General features: G+C 38.1%; 1 protein-coding gene across 1 annotated transcript; it reads left to right on the top strand.

Moving 5' to 3' along the window:
* The first annotated feature begins 86 nt into the window (after window positions 1-86).
* hsd17b12b (hydroxysteroid (17-beta) dehydrogenase 12b) lies at window positions 87-17951 on the top strand. The gene is made up of 11 exons (XM_044030926.1): window positions 87-341; window positions 7487-7533; window positions 7821-7896; window positions 8625-8732; window positions 8987-9051; window positions 10788-10832; window positions 11694-11728; window positions 12784-12865; window positions 13578-13643; window positions 13838-13987; window positions 16862-17951. The coding sequence occupies exons 1-11, from the start codon at window positions 164-166 to the stop codon at window positions 16967-16969; spliced, it is 960 nt and encodes a 319-aa protein (XP_043886861.1). The 5' UTR covers window positions 87-163; the 3' UTR covers window positions 16970-17951.
* Window positions 17952-18851: the final 900 nt, after the last annotated feature.

Genomic DNA, 18851 nt, shown 5'->3' with positions numbered 1-18851 from the left:
TCTCGCTATTTTGTCACAAATACAGCACAAGGAAGAAGAAGAAGAAGAAGAAGAAGTAACCAATCAGAGGGGCAGTCCATTGGCAATGCGGATATCCTGAAACCAAGTGAGAAGCACTTGAGCAACTTGTCAGTGAGCTTATAGACGTGGTGGTGTGACAGACATGACGTCCAACAGAGAAGTTTTGTTTCGGTCCTTGGAGACGCCGCTGCTCTGCCTCGGTGCTTTGACCGCAGCCTGGTTCACTCTGTGTTCCGTGTGCCGGCTGGTGTCCGGGTTCAGGGTGTGGGTGCTGGGCAACGGGCGACTCGTATCTCCTACGAAATTGGGCAAATGGGCAGGTGAGACGTTGTACTGGCACACGTTAAAGGTGTATTTGTGTTCAGGATGTAACCCTCAGTTAATGTCTTTACTGAAGTGATTACATGTTTGTTATCGTCACTCAAACCACGTTAGCCTTTAGAGGTTCATTCCAACTGGAGTGTGAGGGTAACGTCGTTGTTAGCTTGTTGCTGTTTTGTACGATCTTTTAATGAAGTTAGCATACTATCCAGCTAGCTCCGGTGGTGATAATCACGGATTAACATTGGCAGTCAAAGAACTTGCACACAGCAACGTTTAATCCTTTATAAATTGCAATTTTTCTTAATTTAATTTATTAACCTTTGTTCATGTTGTGGGACTATATTTGAGTAATCTTGAACATCAGTTCTGCACAGTATGATAATTGCATTGTCATCGTATTGTATTATAAAGCAGTTGCATAAGCCTGCTTGAGCCGTTTTTCTGTCTTCATATACTTTCTGGTAGAGTTGGGAATCGCCAGAGACACGATACGCTATTCTCACAATATTTAAATCATAATATTATCGCTATATTGCTGTATTTAACAGCTCTAGTGTGAGTGAGCACTTGGCATCATCTAGTGGAGTGAAACGTCTATTGATTTCGTTCATAGCTAATCCAGTCAAAAAATATATGCTAACAAAATCGATACTTGGTGTCTCAAAAGTGATATAATATTGCCATGGAAAATATTGCAATACTTCACTGAAATCTGCATCCATATTCAGATCTCCACCAAAATCTAATTTTTTTTAATGGGCCATGAAATCTACATCCCCTAAAAATGTCAAATGTTGCCCTTATTTTATGCTCCTCAAAGACAAACACACCTGAAACAAAAAATCTGTTCATAATAATTACATACAAAATATAATAATATTTTATTATATTAAAATATATAAAATATGCTATAAAAATTATATTATATATTTATAATATATAATAAATTACTTTTCAATGATATTATGCACTATTGTAAAAGTCCTGGTTCAGGTTTCCTCCAGTTTGTTTAAACTGGTCAAAATATAGGGTATAGGGTAGGTAGTAGTTTGCATTCTGGTTGCATGTTTGTTTGGAAGTTTTTATGCATAGCTGTCAGATACAGCCTTTAACATTAGTATAATTTCTTATTTCAAAAACTTACTTAATGTACAATCCTTTTTGCAGCCATATATAATAGACCATTCAGCAGGGAAGATTTGCATCCTGCCTGAGGGACTAAGATTAGGAAACAGTATCACTAGCCATTATTACTTATGACATCCCTTTGTGCTCTAGAATGGCCCAACTTAACTATTTAAATTATATCTGAATATATTTTTTTAGAAATGTAATTAATAATTTCCTTAATGTGGCGAAGACAAAGTTTTAGAGCATTGCAATATTAAGAGATAATACATTTATTGCTAACAGACACATTTTATTTTAGAAGGACAATCTTATTCTATGAACACACAATCAGGACTCTGTGCTCTGAGTTCTGACCACTGTCACACCTATATTGCATAATAAGTGTGCTTTGACTTAAGTACAAACTGGTAATCACAAAGTCTCCAGCACATACAGCCATCAGCCATATTGTGATAACCGGTAAGTTAATGCCATGGCTTGTTACACAGCAGCAGCAGTAGCAGGCTACAGTTTTTAGCCTGTAATCCTAGGGATGCACCGAAAATCCGGCCACCAAAACAAAAGGAATTTTCGGTTTTCGGCCGAAAGTCTTTTAACACTGACAAAAATCAACCAAAACAGGATGTTATGATGAGGCGTGCAAAACTGCGGCCAGCACACTCCTGTCTATTCCCGATTAGAGTCTGTCCAAGATCAGTTTGGAACACCAATATGACGGTTCCAACAAGTTGTGAGTACACGGTGGAACAGCATCTATTCATTGCTGGAAAGTCACTTTGTGCAAAAGTGAAACTTGGCTGCATGAAGCGCAGATTATGAACTCCCTGGCGATTTTCATTTTGGTGCATCCCTATGTAATACCCTTTGGCAAGAAATTAAGATCACTCACAGCACATTCTCATTGGACATCAATTGTAATAAGTGTGAAGGATTGATTACAACTTGAGAGAATGAACAAATGAGACTGAATGTTGCCCATCTGCCTGCACACTTAGTGAACTTTGACCACTGGGATTGATTAAATGTTGGCCAGTGTGGTGTTCAAGGTTCACATCATAACATATACAGAGCCCAGAAGCCACAGTAGTTTAGAAAAAAATAGTTTATCAGCTATATTACGTTGCATCCTGCAGTCCATCAAAATCTCACATTTAACAACAAATGCAGGTGGGGGGATTTAGTGGTGTTTTTCCTCCCCAAACCTGAATTGTCCTGTGTATGGCAACATTCTTTAGAATAGGGAGTTAACCAAAAGAGTTGGTCTGGGCTGATACTTTCATTCACGAATGTTGATTCACTGAAGTGGATGTGAGCACAGCCAGATTATATAACGGGACTGGAACTGTTCATGAATGAGTATCAGATGAAACGTAGGACCCTTACGACTGTGGTTCACTGATGCTGCCCACATCTTGTGCATGTGTGTATGAGAGGGTGAAAGAGTCCTTTGCAGTAGCATCATACTTAAATTGTAAATGTATAAATCTATCTATCGAATATTAACTGTAGTACTGTATGCTACAGCTGATGCTGTCACAACTCTGCTATGTAGGAGTCATGAAGGAGCAAATAATATTGGAAAGCTGTTGACGTGTTTTGTTGACATTGTTTTAATTTGAATTGCTTTTTATTTTTTGTAACAATTTTGATTAAAATATGGCTTTTATATTTAACCAGCAGGTTCTACCCCCAGTTTAGGATCCACTGCACTAGAGGGGAGAAAGCAACTCTGAACTATGGACAGGATGAATGTTTATATTTGTCTAGACAGTTTGCTGTGTGCTGTATCCTCTCTTCTTTTTCCCCGTGCGCTGTACAGTTTTTAGCAATTATTACTATCACTTTATGGTAAGGATCATCATTATACTTTCTTTTGTCCAGATAAGCAGCTGTATGCTGATAGCAATGGTGATCTCAGATTGATGCAACAGTACACAGACTGTGTTTTAGACAATTTATTATACAACAGGACAGATCTAGCAAAACATTACCAGGTCTCTGCCTAGGCATTGAGGATGTAAAAAGCAGATGTAGACTTCCACCCTGCTCAACAATTAAATGATATTGATTATCACATTCATCAAATGGCAGCATGGATTAACACTACCACCAGATCACATAGCCACGCTAACCTACATTTGAAGATGACCGCACATCCAAAAATAGACCTTGATTTGTTTGAGTGAAGGCATCATGCACTCAGCTGACAGCAAAGCAGCTCATTCTTAAAACAACTAAAAATAACCCAGCCACTTTTTCCTTCATCATTGGGCCTACAGACTCTCCCTCCCCTCCTCTTCCCTGTGCTATTTTTAGTTGCCCCCAGGTTCCCCTATGTTCGTGTTTGTCATTTTCTCACCCCCTTCTCTGTCCTGCTCCCTTCGGCTTGGTTTTGCTGCAGCTCGAGAGGATGCTTGGCACCTTGGCATCATCTGTACACAGGAAGATCACATAAAAGGGACTTGGGTACAACAAAGGGTAGAGACAGATGAGTAAGAGGAGTAGTGTCAGTAAAAATATTTGCTTAAAATAATCCATGTTTGTGTTACACATTGCAGTATTTTCAATATCAAATATGGATTATGTAGAAAATGTCCACAAAACGTATTTTTAAAGGGGACATATTATACCCTATTTCCCCAATTAAAATAGTTCCCTGGTGTCCTAATGAAAATGTCAGTGACATGCTTTGGTCAAAATACCATAAGGATGAAGCACCATAGCAGTTCAATAACCCTGCTAAACCCGCCCCTTTCAGAACGCTCGGTTTTCGTGCATGGTCCCTTTACATGCAAATGAGACACAGGCAAACACACACCCACTTCTTCCAGGGGGTTTCTGATTTGTCCTCTTTACAGTGCTCGCTCAGCTCCTGTTCCATCCCCCCCCACCCCCTCCCTCCAGTAATTCTCTGACAATATCAACATGGCAGCGTGCGGGGAAAACAGCGAGAGTGCCGTCACAGGAAGAGACGTCCTACATAATGATCGAGCCGAACAGTGCCGAACTGTAAATCAGTTAAAAACACGTAGGGACAGCACCACTGTATCAGACCGGTGACTGTATGCTCCGGAGCTGGCGATCAGTCACATACAGCGGCAGTTTAGGCAGCTTGCCGCTGGCGATCAGCTGTGCTGTCCCTAAGTGTTTTTAACTGATTTTCACAGTCTGTGAGTCTGTGCTCCGGAGACCTCGCCACGGCTGATCGCCAGCTGCGAGCTGCATAAACTGCCGCTGTATGTGACTGTGTCAGACTGAGTCTGTGCTCCGGTCATGGAGGACGTACTGAACAAATATTTTTAATTAGGACCTGTCGGAATGGTCAGAATGAGCTCTATTTGACCTTTTCTTAAAAATGTGTGTGTTTGTACGTTGGTGAAATAAAGTCGCTGACTAAATACGGTGACCGCTGGCCGCAGTCTGATGTGAAGTGGTGTATACACACGAACACACGTTTGCTGACTTTATCCGGCACATTAGCTCCATATATAAAATCCTCTGAGGCTGGAAGTTTGTGTAAAACACTGTGCTCCACTGTGCAGCCACGAACAGCACACTTGTCCCTCCGCGTTGACATAATACCCCTCTTCCTCCCTCGCCTGGACAAGGTGGAGCTAAGGTGGAGCTCTCGAAGTAAACTTACTGGTGGGTGGTAACATTCGCGGTGAAATGTGCATGCTGCCGTCATAAGCGCAGGGAATTCAACATCAAGTGTTTTATCGCCTATACTTACACTAAGGGGGAGCACGAAAACATGACTGAGTATTCTTTTTCCACACTTTGGCGACTGGTAGGGTCCCAAAAAGTCCCAAATATAAGTATTAAAATGGTTAAAAAGTTGTTAAAAAATTATTAAAAAAATTATTTCATTAAAATATAATAAACATTTATATTATAGCTGTGTTTAAATGTAATATGTAAATATTAAATATGTAGAGTAGTATATATTTGTACAAGTTATATATTTATAGTAAGTAAAGAGTAGTGTATAGAGTAGTGTGTATATATATATATATATATATATATATGTCATTATACAGTGTACAATGAGATTAAAGGACAGCTCTAGTAGTGCAAGTGAAGAGATAAAAGAATAAAAGAAGAAACAACAAAACACTGCACCGATACCTTCTATAAAGATTAGAAGGATATGTAGAAAAGTATTTCAAGTATTTAAAGTGGCAGCCAGTAAGGGAAATATACAGTATATGATGCACACAGTACATTGTACAGCAGAGTGGATGGATGTTATTTTATATATTGCACAAAGGAGAGGAAAGTTGCACGTTGCATGTTTACAATACAGTACATACAATACAATGCTGTAATATCTATTTTCCTCATTTTATTGTATATTTTAATAGAAATGAATTAATAAATGAAGTAAAATATTTAAAATGTGAAAATAATAAGTATTTCATATGTTCATTTATCAACACTGTAGGTGGTGGTAATGAGGCTGCAGTACTTGGCACCAGCCACCATTCAAACAGCAGAACAATACATACATACTTGCTTACTTGAGTATTGAGAAACAGCCACATACTTGCGTACTCCCGTACTTGGCAAGTATATACTCCCAGCGTACTTCTCAAGTATATGCTTCCCAAGTAAGCAAGTACATACTTGTATTGAGAAACGTCCCCTGACTCTAATGCACCATTCCCAATCCACTTTATGTTATCTTGAGCCAGTGATGAATAGTTGCTTCTGGAAGATGGGAATTCCTAAAAATAGTCCATGCTGCTGTTGCTTTTTGTGCCATGTAGTTTCAGGGCATCCACTCCCTCGACTGCCCCTGATGACAGAGAAGACCTCGCGTTCCCTCTCACTTTCTCCCTTTCTCCCTCCTCACTATGTCCTCCTTCTACACCTCAGCTGCTCGTGTACCTCATCCTACAGCACAGCTGTTTAAACTGGCATTCAGCCAATTATACTTAACCCTTGAAAGTCAGTGTATTTATTTTGTGAAAAAACTTTTTGTACTTGATGCTTATTGATGTCACTCAAAAATCAAATGATCCACTTGAGTCTTTATCATTGGATTTCTGTTGTGACGATGTTGCTGTAGGTGGCACTGTTCATCTACTCTTTAATGGTGGTCTGCTGCCACTGTTGCTTTTTTTTTTATTATTAAAAAAAAATATTTATGGGCCTTAAGTGGAAAATACTAAAGACATTATTTTCTTCTGTGGAAATATTTTTTTCAAAACCGCTCAATCAAACAGAGCAGATACAGGTATAAGACAGCAGTGAGCTCTGATTGTGGAGGTATGGCCTTGCTCTGAGATAATACACAACACAGGTTGAACGTGTAGAGTCTAAATAGAGAAATTCATGTGACTCCCCCTCATCTCATAGTGTAAATGTCCACTTACCTTGTCTGATTTAGTGTCCAGGGCCCCTTACAATCTGGGAAAGCCTGCGAGAGTTAAATTGTTGCAATTTAGTCCCTGAATATTATGTGGAAACCCATACAGGATTGTGGAGGCTTATGACTGAGATGTCCAGCAATCACATGTTGGTATAAATGTTTTTGTGACCGTGCACTACAGAACTATTATTTTTTAGTGACTTTCGGTATTCATCATGTAAGGGCATATTTATTTTTTGATTCTCTAAATAGTGTGTGTGTCCAAAGTCAAGGGTTTGATGTGCACTTCGTACAAATCAGTGTCACATTATACACTGTCTGTGGTCCGGTTTCATTCAGTATATACTGCACCTATATTATTTCTCACCCTGTAGTATGATCCATCCTGAGAGTAGGTTGTAATAGAATGTAGAAATACAAACGTAAAGGGCAACATCACTTCCTTATCTCAGTTTTAATGAAACAGCCGAATGAGCCCGACTTATACTTTTAATAGAAATCTCTGCATTGTGCTTGAATTTCCTAGTAATATGGAGCAATGTGTTTTTGCCCCATTAAATTCACTGTTTTCAGATTTGATTCTGAGGAGCACAAACTTTTATCATGCTAATCCAGTTTCTTTCTGTCCCTGTTTAGTTGTGACAGGAGCCACAGATGGGATTGGAAAAGCCTATGCAGAGGAGGTAAGATTCCCTGGATATTTTCTCTCTTTTTTTTTCCCACAGTGGGCCACTGTGAAATAATTCCTTCGTCTCTGTCCCTTTCTTTTCAAACACTTAAACTGACTCAACTAAAACAGCAAGCATGCCTGCTTAATTAATTACCCATGTGTATAGAGGATTTTAGGCCAGTCACAGTTTGATCACCACCACGGGCCAAATTAATGACTTGTGTTATTGTTTTGCCTCCCTGCAATATGTGTTGAATTACATGTGTCTTCTTTTATTGACATGGTTTGTTGTGTTTGCAGCTTGCTCGCAGAGGCTTTGCTATTGTGCTGATAAGCCGCTCTCAGGAGAAGCTGGATGAAGTGTCCAAGGCAATCGGTAGGTTATCCTACTTTATACATTTACTTTAAACATGCAGTTTAAACGCAAACAAAAATGATGGCAGACGTGGAAAATTAATGGAAATTGGAGATATTTTTTATGCACGTTTCACATAAATCACTGTGAAATACAGTATGTAGCCAAGTATTACTCCGTTTAATCCATCAGTGGAAGTAAACCCACATCTTGCAGTCAAGGGAAATCAACGGCACCTGCCGTCCAGAGGCACAGACTAATGGAGTTTATGTGTTAAGTATAACAGCAGCTTGACTGGAGTTCAGTCTTAATGATCCATGCAGCTACACAGCCTCATTTATCCTGATCCCGAAATGTTGCATCCATATTGCACTGTGTAACAGTCCAGCAAGGCCAAATGACTAACACTTAAATGATTGCATTGAATTGCACGTTTTGCACATGTGATCTTTTACTGTATAAAGATTCAGAAAGACCTTTATGCTTTAGGCAGTAAAACCTCCTGCTGGATTTGAAAGTGAATCTGTCCAGTTAAATGAATTATTTCTCTTAATTGATGGAGTTTATGATTGATGATGAAGGATTATCTGGGGTTTATAATAATTTCCTCTGCTCTGCTCTTCCCTTTCCAAGGGTCTATTTGTTAGCTATATGTAAGTCAGTGATATAATGGTGTCAAGTGACTTCTGCTTTGTAGTATATTTCTCTCATATATGTATTTATTAAAATACTTTTACATGTTTTCACAGAAAGCAAATGTGGTGTGGAGACCAAAACCATTGCAGCAGACTTTAGTACTGTGGATATCTACTCCAGGATTGAAGATGGACTTGCAGGGCTGGAGATTGGCGTGTTAGGTAAGACTGCAGTAGGTCATGTCATCTTTCAAAAAAGATGTATGAAGATGAAACTGAGAATTAAGTTTGAACCAGGGTCAAATAGACACCACAGGAATAATACATACTAGTCTATGATAAATGTATGTTTTTCATTCAGTCATAAAGTGAGCATTCTTAAGGCCTTTGCTGCCCTCCTTGGACTGAAAAGAGGAATGACACGCTGTCACATTTTGTGTTTTATATGTCATAATGCTATTATTTGTCTTGAACAGTGAACAATGTTGGAATATCCTACTCTTACCCTGAATTCTTCCTCGAGCTCCCCAGTCTCGACAGAGTAAGTTAACAGTTTATCATATTTTCCATTTTCTGTGGTTTACAGACCCTTTATGTTGGTGTAGACTGACAAATTGTCCTATGTTGCAAATTATAAAAAAAAGGAAATACTCTATACAGTCAATGAAATAAATGTAAATATTGACTGAGAGTTTCAGTAATGTAAGGAATGCTGTTGTCTATGCTATGCTCTTATGATAAGAGGAGCAGATGCAGAGAGGTGATTCTAAAACCGTTTGATGTGGATGTGAATTAACAATCAACTATTCAGCTGTACAACTATAACAGCAATCCAGCCTACTACAGATTTAAATTGCATTTATGTATGCACACATGCCAATAAGGCTTATCTCATTAAGCATATCAGAGAGTGATTTATGGCAGAGTTGGCGCACCTCCTTTAAAACAAGCATCACTCCTATCTACATCACACAAGATACTGGAATCTACAGTAACAAAACCTGTGGGGAGAATTTAGAAATAGCTTGAATTGCTGTTGTACACTGTACGCTGTCTTGTTACGGTCACATATTATCAATAATGAATCAACATTAAGGGTGGCTTACCACCACATTTAAATTATTTCCTGATGGGGAATGAGATTTAGACCCTGAATGAATTTTTGGCCACTGCATCAGTAAACATTATTGACAGTAGGGCTGTTGGAACAAATTTCGGGAGTCAAATATAATTAGCATATTAAAAAAAATCAATAACAGTCAAATCTTTTTTTTAATTTTTTTTTTTTTCTTAAATACATGTGTGGCAACTCAAGGCTGGCCCTCTTTCCTTTGCCTATCCACATGTGGAAAACAAAATGCTTTGGTCACATATGACCCTGCCAACACTGCATCCTGGCCGAGATTTAGTCCGAGCACATATTTTTATGTATTTCTTGCCTCCCTCCACATCGCAGGGTTTACAGCTGCCCGTCAGAACGTTATTATGGACAAACTGGTACGCTCTATTTGCAAAGACATTAGACCGATTAACATCTCGCAGGGGTCTGGTTTCAAAGACTTCATCCAAGAGCTTGAGCCATGGTACACGGTTCCTGGCCGCATGACCATCACCAACAGAGTGGCCATGGAAGCATATGTGACAGTTACCGAACATTTCATAGACATCATTAATTCTCAAAATGGCTGAAGCTCAGATGAACCACACCTGCGAAAATTGTGCCAGATGCATCGGTGACACACTCGGGAGAGTAGAATGTGAGTCAGTGCTCTCCATCACCACGGACAACTCGGCTAATTATATTAAACGCAGTCGAGAGGCACCTGCAGGCCGCCAGTGTCCCATGCATGGCCCAGTGGACAGAACATTTAACAACCACATATTAAGTTAATATGTATTAAAATTTTGATTTAAAAATTTCAATATTAAAATTAATGAGGAGTGGAATTCAGATGGGATTATAGCGGAAAATTGACAGTATGCAATAATGAAATATATTTTAAGAGTTGACATGTTAGGTGGACCTGTATGATTCAGAGAGGCTTCTAGCTGATGGATTGTTTATTAAATGCATACTTACTTGTTAATTACATGTTTCTTTGCTTGTAATAATAAAATACAATATGTAAGAGATTAAATTTGCTTTTCATTCATTCCAAAATAAATTTCTACCAAGTCATTTTGAACAAATAATACGATATCTCAATGCCTTTAGTTGCAACTTGAATGAATGTAAAAGTCTGAACAATTATTTTGTTTCTTCTGTCTTTATTTTAGTTCATTGACACAATGATCAACATCAACATAACATCAGTGTGCCAGGTGAGTGTCATCATAAAAAACATTGATGTCATGATGCTTTTCGAAATTGAATAATAAGATTGGAGAGAATAATAGGTTGAAAAATGACATTTTTTTCCTAAGCAATTTTGTTGTAAAAACTGCACAAATTCAGTACCATGTGTAAGGGTTTAGAAAATGTGTAGTCAGCTTTGAAACCTTGAGCAGCAGAGGTTATAGTAAACTGGAAGTGTCGTCATCACATGCCTATAAAAGGCTAAAGTTGCATGATAAAAGAAGCACAAAATAAATCTAGATTTGCTCCAAATTGTAAACTTGACTAAATATCATGGAAATTGGTTCAGTCATTTTGGAATATTCAGAGAGATGGAGAAATGGCAACAGTTTAGATGAAAGTACTAACATAGACGCTGTATCATAAGGAACTTGCAAAGGTCTCATTCCAATGACTTGTTTGCCATTGAGTAAAGTCCCCATAATCGGACTCTGTAAACCGACTTAGGTCCCCACATCACAAGTAATACCTGGAACACACGCATCAACACGCATAACACGGTGACAAAAATTGTAGTAAGTCACTTCTGTCCCTCCTCTCTGTGTTTAGCAGTTCCCCAGTGCAACAGCTAAAGTCCACCCACTCGCTTAATGCTTAATTTATGTCATTCAATATTTCTCTAAACTGCTCCCTCTGCTGCCATTATCATCCCTTCCCTCTATTTGTCTTCCTTGTACACCACCTCTTCAAAGACGACTTGCACACTCACACACACAAGTTAACCATTGTGTATCTCCTCAACTCAGCCCACACACAATAATACGCTTTCTTGTCCGTCAAATGTTCACTCTGTTGCTCACATTCTGTGCTTCCCTTTGTGTTTTTAGATGACGCGTCTTGTTCTACCTGGAATGGTGGAGAGGTAAGCTTGTCTGACGTCAGCAGTAAGTGGGTCATCACAGATCCCTCTGAATTTGCTGTAACACAGCACGGAGGACTATATCAGTGATTCCCAGTGTGGCTTGTAAAGGTACTGCAAGTGGGCCACAAGAGGCCATTAAATAAACAAATAAAAAGGCTTTACATTTTCACGTTTGCATCAATGTTAACCATAAGATATTTATGAATTAAGTTAATTGCACTTGGTATTTGTCAGTTGTAACATCTTCACAAAATTATATCAATTCAACTGAAGGAGTAAATTGTATATACAGCTGTATTGTTGTAAGTAAACAAATAAGACTGATATATGACAATTACCCACTGTAATCACAAGCAATTGCCTAGATGTTTTAAGTCTATCAAACTTATCATTTTATTGTTATACATATGTCGAGGCCTGAATGTCGTTTCTGCCCGTATGTAAAATAGATAATATATAATTTAATGTTGTGTAGAATCTTAGTGATTCCCTGTCATTTTTAATCAAATGTTTTGGGAATTCTTTGTGATGTAACTTAGCACAGAGAATCAACCAGTTTTTTGGTTTTTGTGGAATAATTTCATTTCTGTGTGCAAAGTTAAATAATGAAAGTATCCAAAATAAAACTAAGATGTTTAAAAAGCTGTGTTAAAAATATGTTGCTCTATTTACCAACACTTACCATTTAAAACAATGACATTTTCATGGGGGGGGGGGCTAATAATTTCATCCTCAACTGTATATATTAATTGATTTATTTCCCATCATCCTCCTGTTATATGACTGCTCTACAAACTAGAGCAAAAATCTCATCAAATTGTGACTGAAGTATTGACGTTACTGTGTGTTTGATCCTCTGTATCTACAGATTTGTCTTTGATGAACAATAAGAGCAGTTTCTGCTCGGCTTGCAAGCACACAGTACTGTGATCTCTTCTCCTTGGATTGAGTCCAGGCTGAAAAGTGTTTGTTGCTTGTCTCCTCTGTCTTTTGTTCCTTGCTTAGTGTTTCCTTTTGGTTTAAAACAGTATTTGTTTGTTTGTCTGTGTTTGTAGGAGGAAGGGGGCCATCCTTAACATCTCATCTGCCAGCGGGATGTACCCTGTTCCTCTTCTTACGGTCTACTCTGCCTCCAAGGTCATTTTAATACATGGTTTACAGTATGACTTTTACTTTTTAAGGGTTAACCTCAGTGTCAATATCTTCCAGTATACTTTAGTCCATGGGGAGAAATCCCTTTTTGTTCTCAAGTTATGAATTCTTTGTTTAAGCCACGACACACACTGAGGCAAAACTTAACGTCTGTTGACGACAGATGTTAGCTCAACATTTATTGAGATGTATGAATCAAGTGAGGGATTGTCTTTTTTTCAAATTTGCTGTTTTAATTGTATTTAAAGTCGTTGACTAACTCATGTCCTGAGGTAGTGCACCGATTAAAAATGTTTATGGGAGCATGTGGTGTCATAATGTTTTATAACTGTCTTGTGCATTTGTTATCTTCTAACAGCCCGCTGTTCGCAGTTTCAGCTGACTCATTTGCTTGTTTCTTAATACTGGGTCATGTTTATGTCCTAAATTCTAGTTTCTGCAAAGGAAGCACATCTAAAATACATCCAGGGTGAACCTCTAGTTTAATGCTTCATTTCATGGTCACCTCAGTTCTTTATAACTACCATTACTGGTAAATTACATTGCACATGAATTCTTAGTACATGTATTTACTCATTGTTACTTTTTTACAGCTTGTTTTCTTATCCTTTTGAGAAATGGAATCCCAGGGTTTTCTGAAGTTTTGTTGTGCATGGTCATAGTTTTGGCCTTAATGACCTTCCTGTGTCTTATGTAGGCATTTGTGGACTTCTTTTCACGGGGACTACAAGCTGAATACAAGAACAAGGGCATCATCATCCAGGTAAATAATAATAACAAGTGAATAATTATATTCTTTCTTCTGAATCCACACCAGATGATGATAATAATACATGTTGGTGGTTCAAAATGTAAAGTAAAATTACAACATAGTTCATTTGTGTAATTGAATTCTTCACCAAGCTTGAAACTGGACACGTTTCCGTAAACCGGTGTTTTTCGATCTTTTCTCGACAGAGTGTTCTGCCATTTTTTGTTGCAACAAAGCTGAGTAAAATCCGACGGGCTACACTGGACAAGCCCAGTCCAGAGCGCTATGTTGCAGCCGAACTCAACACTGTGGGGCTACAGACCCAGACCAATGGCTACCTACCTCATGCCATAATGGTAAGTCTGGATACAGTATGTGATAGTGGGAATCAAATTTCTTTACAGATTTATATTCAAATGTTCACCCACCTCAGTCTATTTTACACACCACAAGTGAAATAATGTATTTGTAGAACAAAACTGCATAAAGTCAGAGGACATAGTTCCTACACATCCTCACTGTATCTGCACCATTTAGTCTTCTTCTGGTGTCATTCACTTTGGACTGGAGTTTGACATCGCTATTCAGGCTTATTATTGTTCCTGACCATTGCAAACAATAGTCAAATGTATCTCTAGTAGCTGACAATTTGGATTATACTACAAGGAGTACAGCTTAGTCATTTAGTGACAACATTCAAGCACAACTGGCTCTCTATAGCAGGATTAGATCTGTTGCAGTGCAACACTCATTAGGAAACCTCATATATCAGGTAGTGAATGTCTGTCACTCCAACAGCACTGAAAACCCTTATCGCGCTGCAGTTTCGGCTCATACAAATGTGCTGTTTGTTAGCTCATCGCCATTCAGAAAGTGTTTTTTTAACTTGCAGCATTGGCTGCGTCCTGTCACTGTAATTATCCTGTTAAGAAACAAGCATCTGTAATGAGACTGAAACACAAATCTTGGTTCTGCTATGCCACCCGGTGTCTGTGTTTTTAGCAGAGTTTACAGAGACATCCATCACTTGCTGTACTCCCTCCAGTTTCTTTGTGTTGTGTTGGATCCTCTTTTATGACGTGATCTGAATATCAATATAATAATTGTTGATGCACATATCAATAACAACACCATCTATATCTGCATTCAGACGCTCAGTAAATAATATTCAGAATACAAAGGCTTTTGCTGATGCTGTGCAGTCCAGTGCAGATAACGTAAAACCACCACAGATCTTAACTGTCAACAGCTCCTGTATTTGACTAAACCAGCAGCTGCAGACAAGTAGTGTCTGTCACAGTTATCTAATAATCCTTTACACTGTGCAGCAAAGCTCTGTCCAGTTTCCACTAATAATCCACACCATTCAACAGAATAAAGCAAAACCCCTAGCCGATACAGTTCGATATTTAAGTGTCCAGGCTTTAATTTTTCTGAGGCATCTTGACAACTATAGTTCTTACTGTTGCTGGAGATATGTGTGAAAGTAATGAGCCATTTTTAAAATGTATTTAATCCATTGCCAACAAGCTAAAACCAAGAAATAAAACCCATAGGCACATGATTTAAGAAGCTGCAGTAAATCAAGTTTTAACACAAGCATTTCAGCTCAGGTAAACATTTCAAGCCAAAAGCCAAACAAGTCGTTTTAAATGTGATCCTATAGTTGGTCTGCTATCCCACTAACCAACCAGGTAGCAAAACAATGAAGTTTAAATGTCTGTTGCCATTTTTACCAGGATATGTACTACACTGTTAACCTACATTATGTAGACTTTGTACAGACCTGCTATTAACATCCGTCCTCAGTGGTCGGATCTAAATTTGATTGAATGTGTACAGCCTTAAGTAGAGCTGTTTGACTAAAAATGTGTCGTGGATGTGTCCTATGACCACACGGCTTCCTCCGCCCTTTATCCAAATACGCGTTGTTTGCAAGAACAAAATTATGTTTTAGTGAATCCAATTGTATAGATGTGTCTGATGTCTGTCTGTGTGTGAAAACAGTTTCAGTTCATTCACACACATACGAACACAATCTAAAACAGAAACCCACATTGATTTTTATAATAATAATAATATGTAATATTAAATGCTGTTTTTTAACAATGGACGTTAAATGTAATTAAATCCTACATTATACAAGCATTAAGAAAATGTTCCATTCAGTAAGTGTCAGAGGTCTGTAGTTACAGAGGACATGGTCGGCACAATTACCTTAAACCATGCAATGGCACATATACATTTCTTATGTACAATGTGAAGTGAGTCAAGATAGATAGCTCTATTTGTGATACTGTACATGAAATATGTGACAAATGTGGAGTAATTTTTTCGGTTTCTACAACTAAAGCAGTGTATAAGCAATGACATTGAAACTACTGAAACTGAAATGGTAGCTCAGACAATGTCAGCTGACGATGTGTCTCCAAAGATGGATTGTGTTTAAGCAGCTCAGGAACGTGGCCACATGCAATCTCAAACCACCATGAACATGGTTTCTGTGACTGGATCTGTAGACACATTCAGTACAGATTGGAAGAGTTCAGACCTGTACCCAGGAGGCTTTGGCCATGATTGGATCACTCAGAATGGATAATACCATATCCTAATGTCCTAATCAACAGTAAATGTTCCTTTTTAAATACTTAGCCACACGTAGCCATGTTCATGATCAAAAGATATCAAATTGCACCCTGAAAGTAAAGCAGCATTATAAATGGTAATACTCTAATTAAGAAGAAATCTATTGCTAATGAAATTACTATGGTAATAATAAGTCAATGGAAGAACCATTTGTGATGCTTCATAAAACTGCCTCTTACTTAGAAAGAGGATTTAAGACTGTGGGGGTTTTTTCTGAACAAAATCAGCAGTTTCAACTGTCATGCTTTTGTCTTCATTAAAGCAAATGCTAATGCGCAATGTTGTAAAACTGATGCACATTTTGTGCACATTTTCAGGGAGATAAGATTACCATCTTTGACAAAATGACAAAGTTGTTACAAAAAAGGATTTAAAATTGCTGAAGTGGAAATGTCGCATACAGAACACTTCCATGTGCAGTCACTGTGGCAGTTAGTAAGACAATGTAACTTAATAATAATTTGAGAGGTGCATAGGTATCAAAGAACAAGCAATTGCTTTAAATATTCTTCTGCACAAAATTGCTTTGGGACATCTGTTATTTTTTAATTCCACTGGCTGACCATGTCATTTTCCCTCTGAAGGGTTGGGTGACTACAGTTCTGCTTCCTGCCAAGCTCCTTAACATCTATGTGATGAGGATGGGGTTGTCCCAGCGCACTCGTTACCTCAAGAAACAGAAGCAGGGATAGATAGATCGGCCGTAACAGACAGAAGGAACCAGGAGTTAACGACTTGTCCGACCACCACCCGCCATCGCCATCGTAATCGTCATCATCGACCAATAAGGGGAAATGTGACAGTTTCTCTCTCTCTACTAATACTACTACTCGTAGGTGATATGATGGTCACACTTGCCTTTCGATGTTGAATCCAAACTTTTTTTCTAACAAACTTTTGCTCTTTGCTGAGTGATGAGCTGTAATGAACAAAACACTAACACTATAATTAATTTTCTTTTTTCAATTCTAATGATCTTTACAGGACAAGGGTTGAATGTCTGAGGTTTGAGGGCTCTGTATGTTTCTTATTGAAAAATGAAAAATGGACAAGCTTAATGCTGTTTAGTGGGACTCTGGGCGATGGCACTTACTGTCAACACTTTCTGAAGCACTGGAAAGATTGTGTTATCAAGATTTTTTTTTTTGTCATGTACTACAAATCGAGATCTGGTACCAGCATGGAGGGAGAGTTGAAATGTGTGTCAGTTTACATACAAAATTACTTATAACAATAATAATAATAAAAAAAATTAATCAACATCTATCTTTAGTGCTTTGGATACGACTGGATGCATTTGAGCCGTTTATCCGTAAGTGATGTGCTGCATACGGTCATCTCAATCCTTTCATGTGCTGAAATGGATTGACTGAAATGTTAAACCAAACCATGTCTTTAACTTTCCCTCTTGAGAACTATGTTGACTTGCTGTGTCACTTATCTTGGCTGTGATACCAGCTTTAAGTTATTTACTTTATCAATCCTAATGTAAAAGAAAAAAGTTCTTAACCATTAGCATATACTGACTGTAAAGGTGCAGCAGCTGGGGACCAAATTGAGTTCAACGGGGTATTTGTATTATGTGTTTAATACCTTGGAAGCACGTAAAGCAGAACATCTGGATGTTATTGTCCTTCCTGTCTATACAATAAATGTGATTTTCTAATAACTTCACCCTGTCGTCTGTCTCTTCTGATTCATTTTGCTAATTTTCACCTGTCTTCACAGATGTGTTTTAAAATCACATATATAAAAGTTTTAGAGGACAAATTTTGCCTGTTTTATGCTAAGGCATTATTGGAGTACTCATTACTATTCTATACAGTCCAGTCCTGTACATTATCTCAAGTTACTTACACAGCAAGGCTGAGACCTTGCAATGTTACACAGAAAGCCAGCAGTTTTAAGGAGCAAACACTTTTTGAAAGTGGAGATAAAAAAAAAACTTAAGTTTTGCCTATAATGTTAAAATTTGTAGTATTTCTGGGGCTGTATTAGCAAAAATCGACTTTACTATCCATACAAAGGGCATCTACGGAAGCGTATTGCTGCCACACATACAAAAAAAGTGGGGTGCTCAGTATTACGCTACAATGAGAAACTATACAATCTTATCTTGAAATAACGCGATGTTTTCTCGTTATAACAAGAGTAATACTGAGCACCCCACTTTTTTTGTATGTGTGGCAGCAATATGCTTCTGTAGACACCTATGTTGTATTATTGCTGTATAATAATTATTGCATGATTTTCATAGCCATTTATTATAATATAATCACAGTCCACTACTGAAAAGTCCTCCACAGTCGCAGCACGCCATATTTTTTACAGCCTGATGCGGACAAACATAGGAATGTTGCACTGGCAATATGGCAAAAATATGCATGTTTTTAGTGTTTTCGAGGGTGGGGGATCATATTTATTGTGTTGCTGAAGACAGAGCACCGACACCTGAATCTACATCATCAAAGAGAAGAAAGCACGACTCCTTGTGTTAAATGGTTTCTATTTATATAGCGATTTTCTAGTCTTGATGGCCACAGTTCTACAGGAAGACAACAAGAGTAAACAACG

This window comes from Solea senegalensis, linkage group LG7 (assembly GCF_019176455.1).
Source record: "Solea senegalensis isolate Sse05_10M linkage group LG7, IFAPA_SoseM_1, whole genome shotgun sequence".
Classification (NCBI taxonomy): domain Eukaryota; kingdom Metazoa; phylum Chordata; class Actinopteri; order Pleuronectiformes; family Soleidae; genus Solea; species Solea senegalensis.
This window is presented reverse-complemented; position numbering and strand designations above follow the sequence as displayed.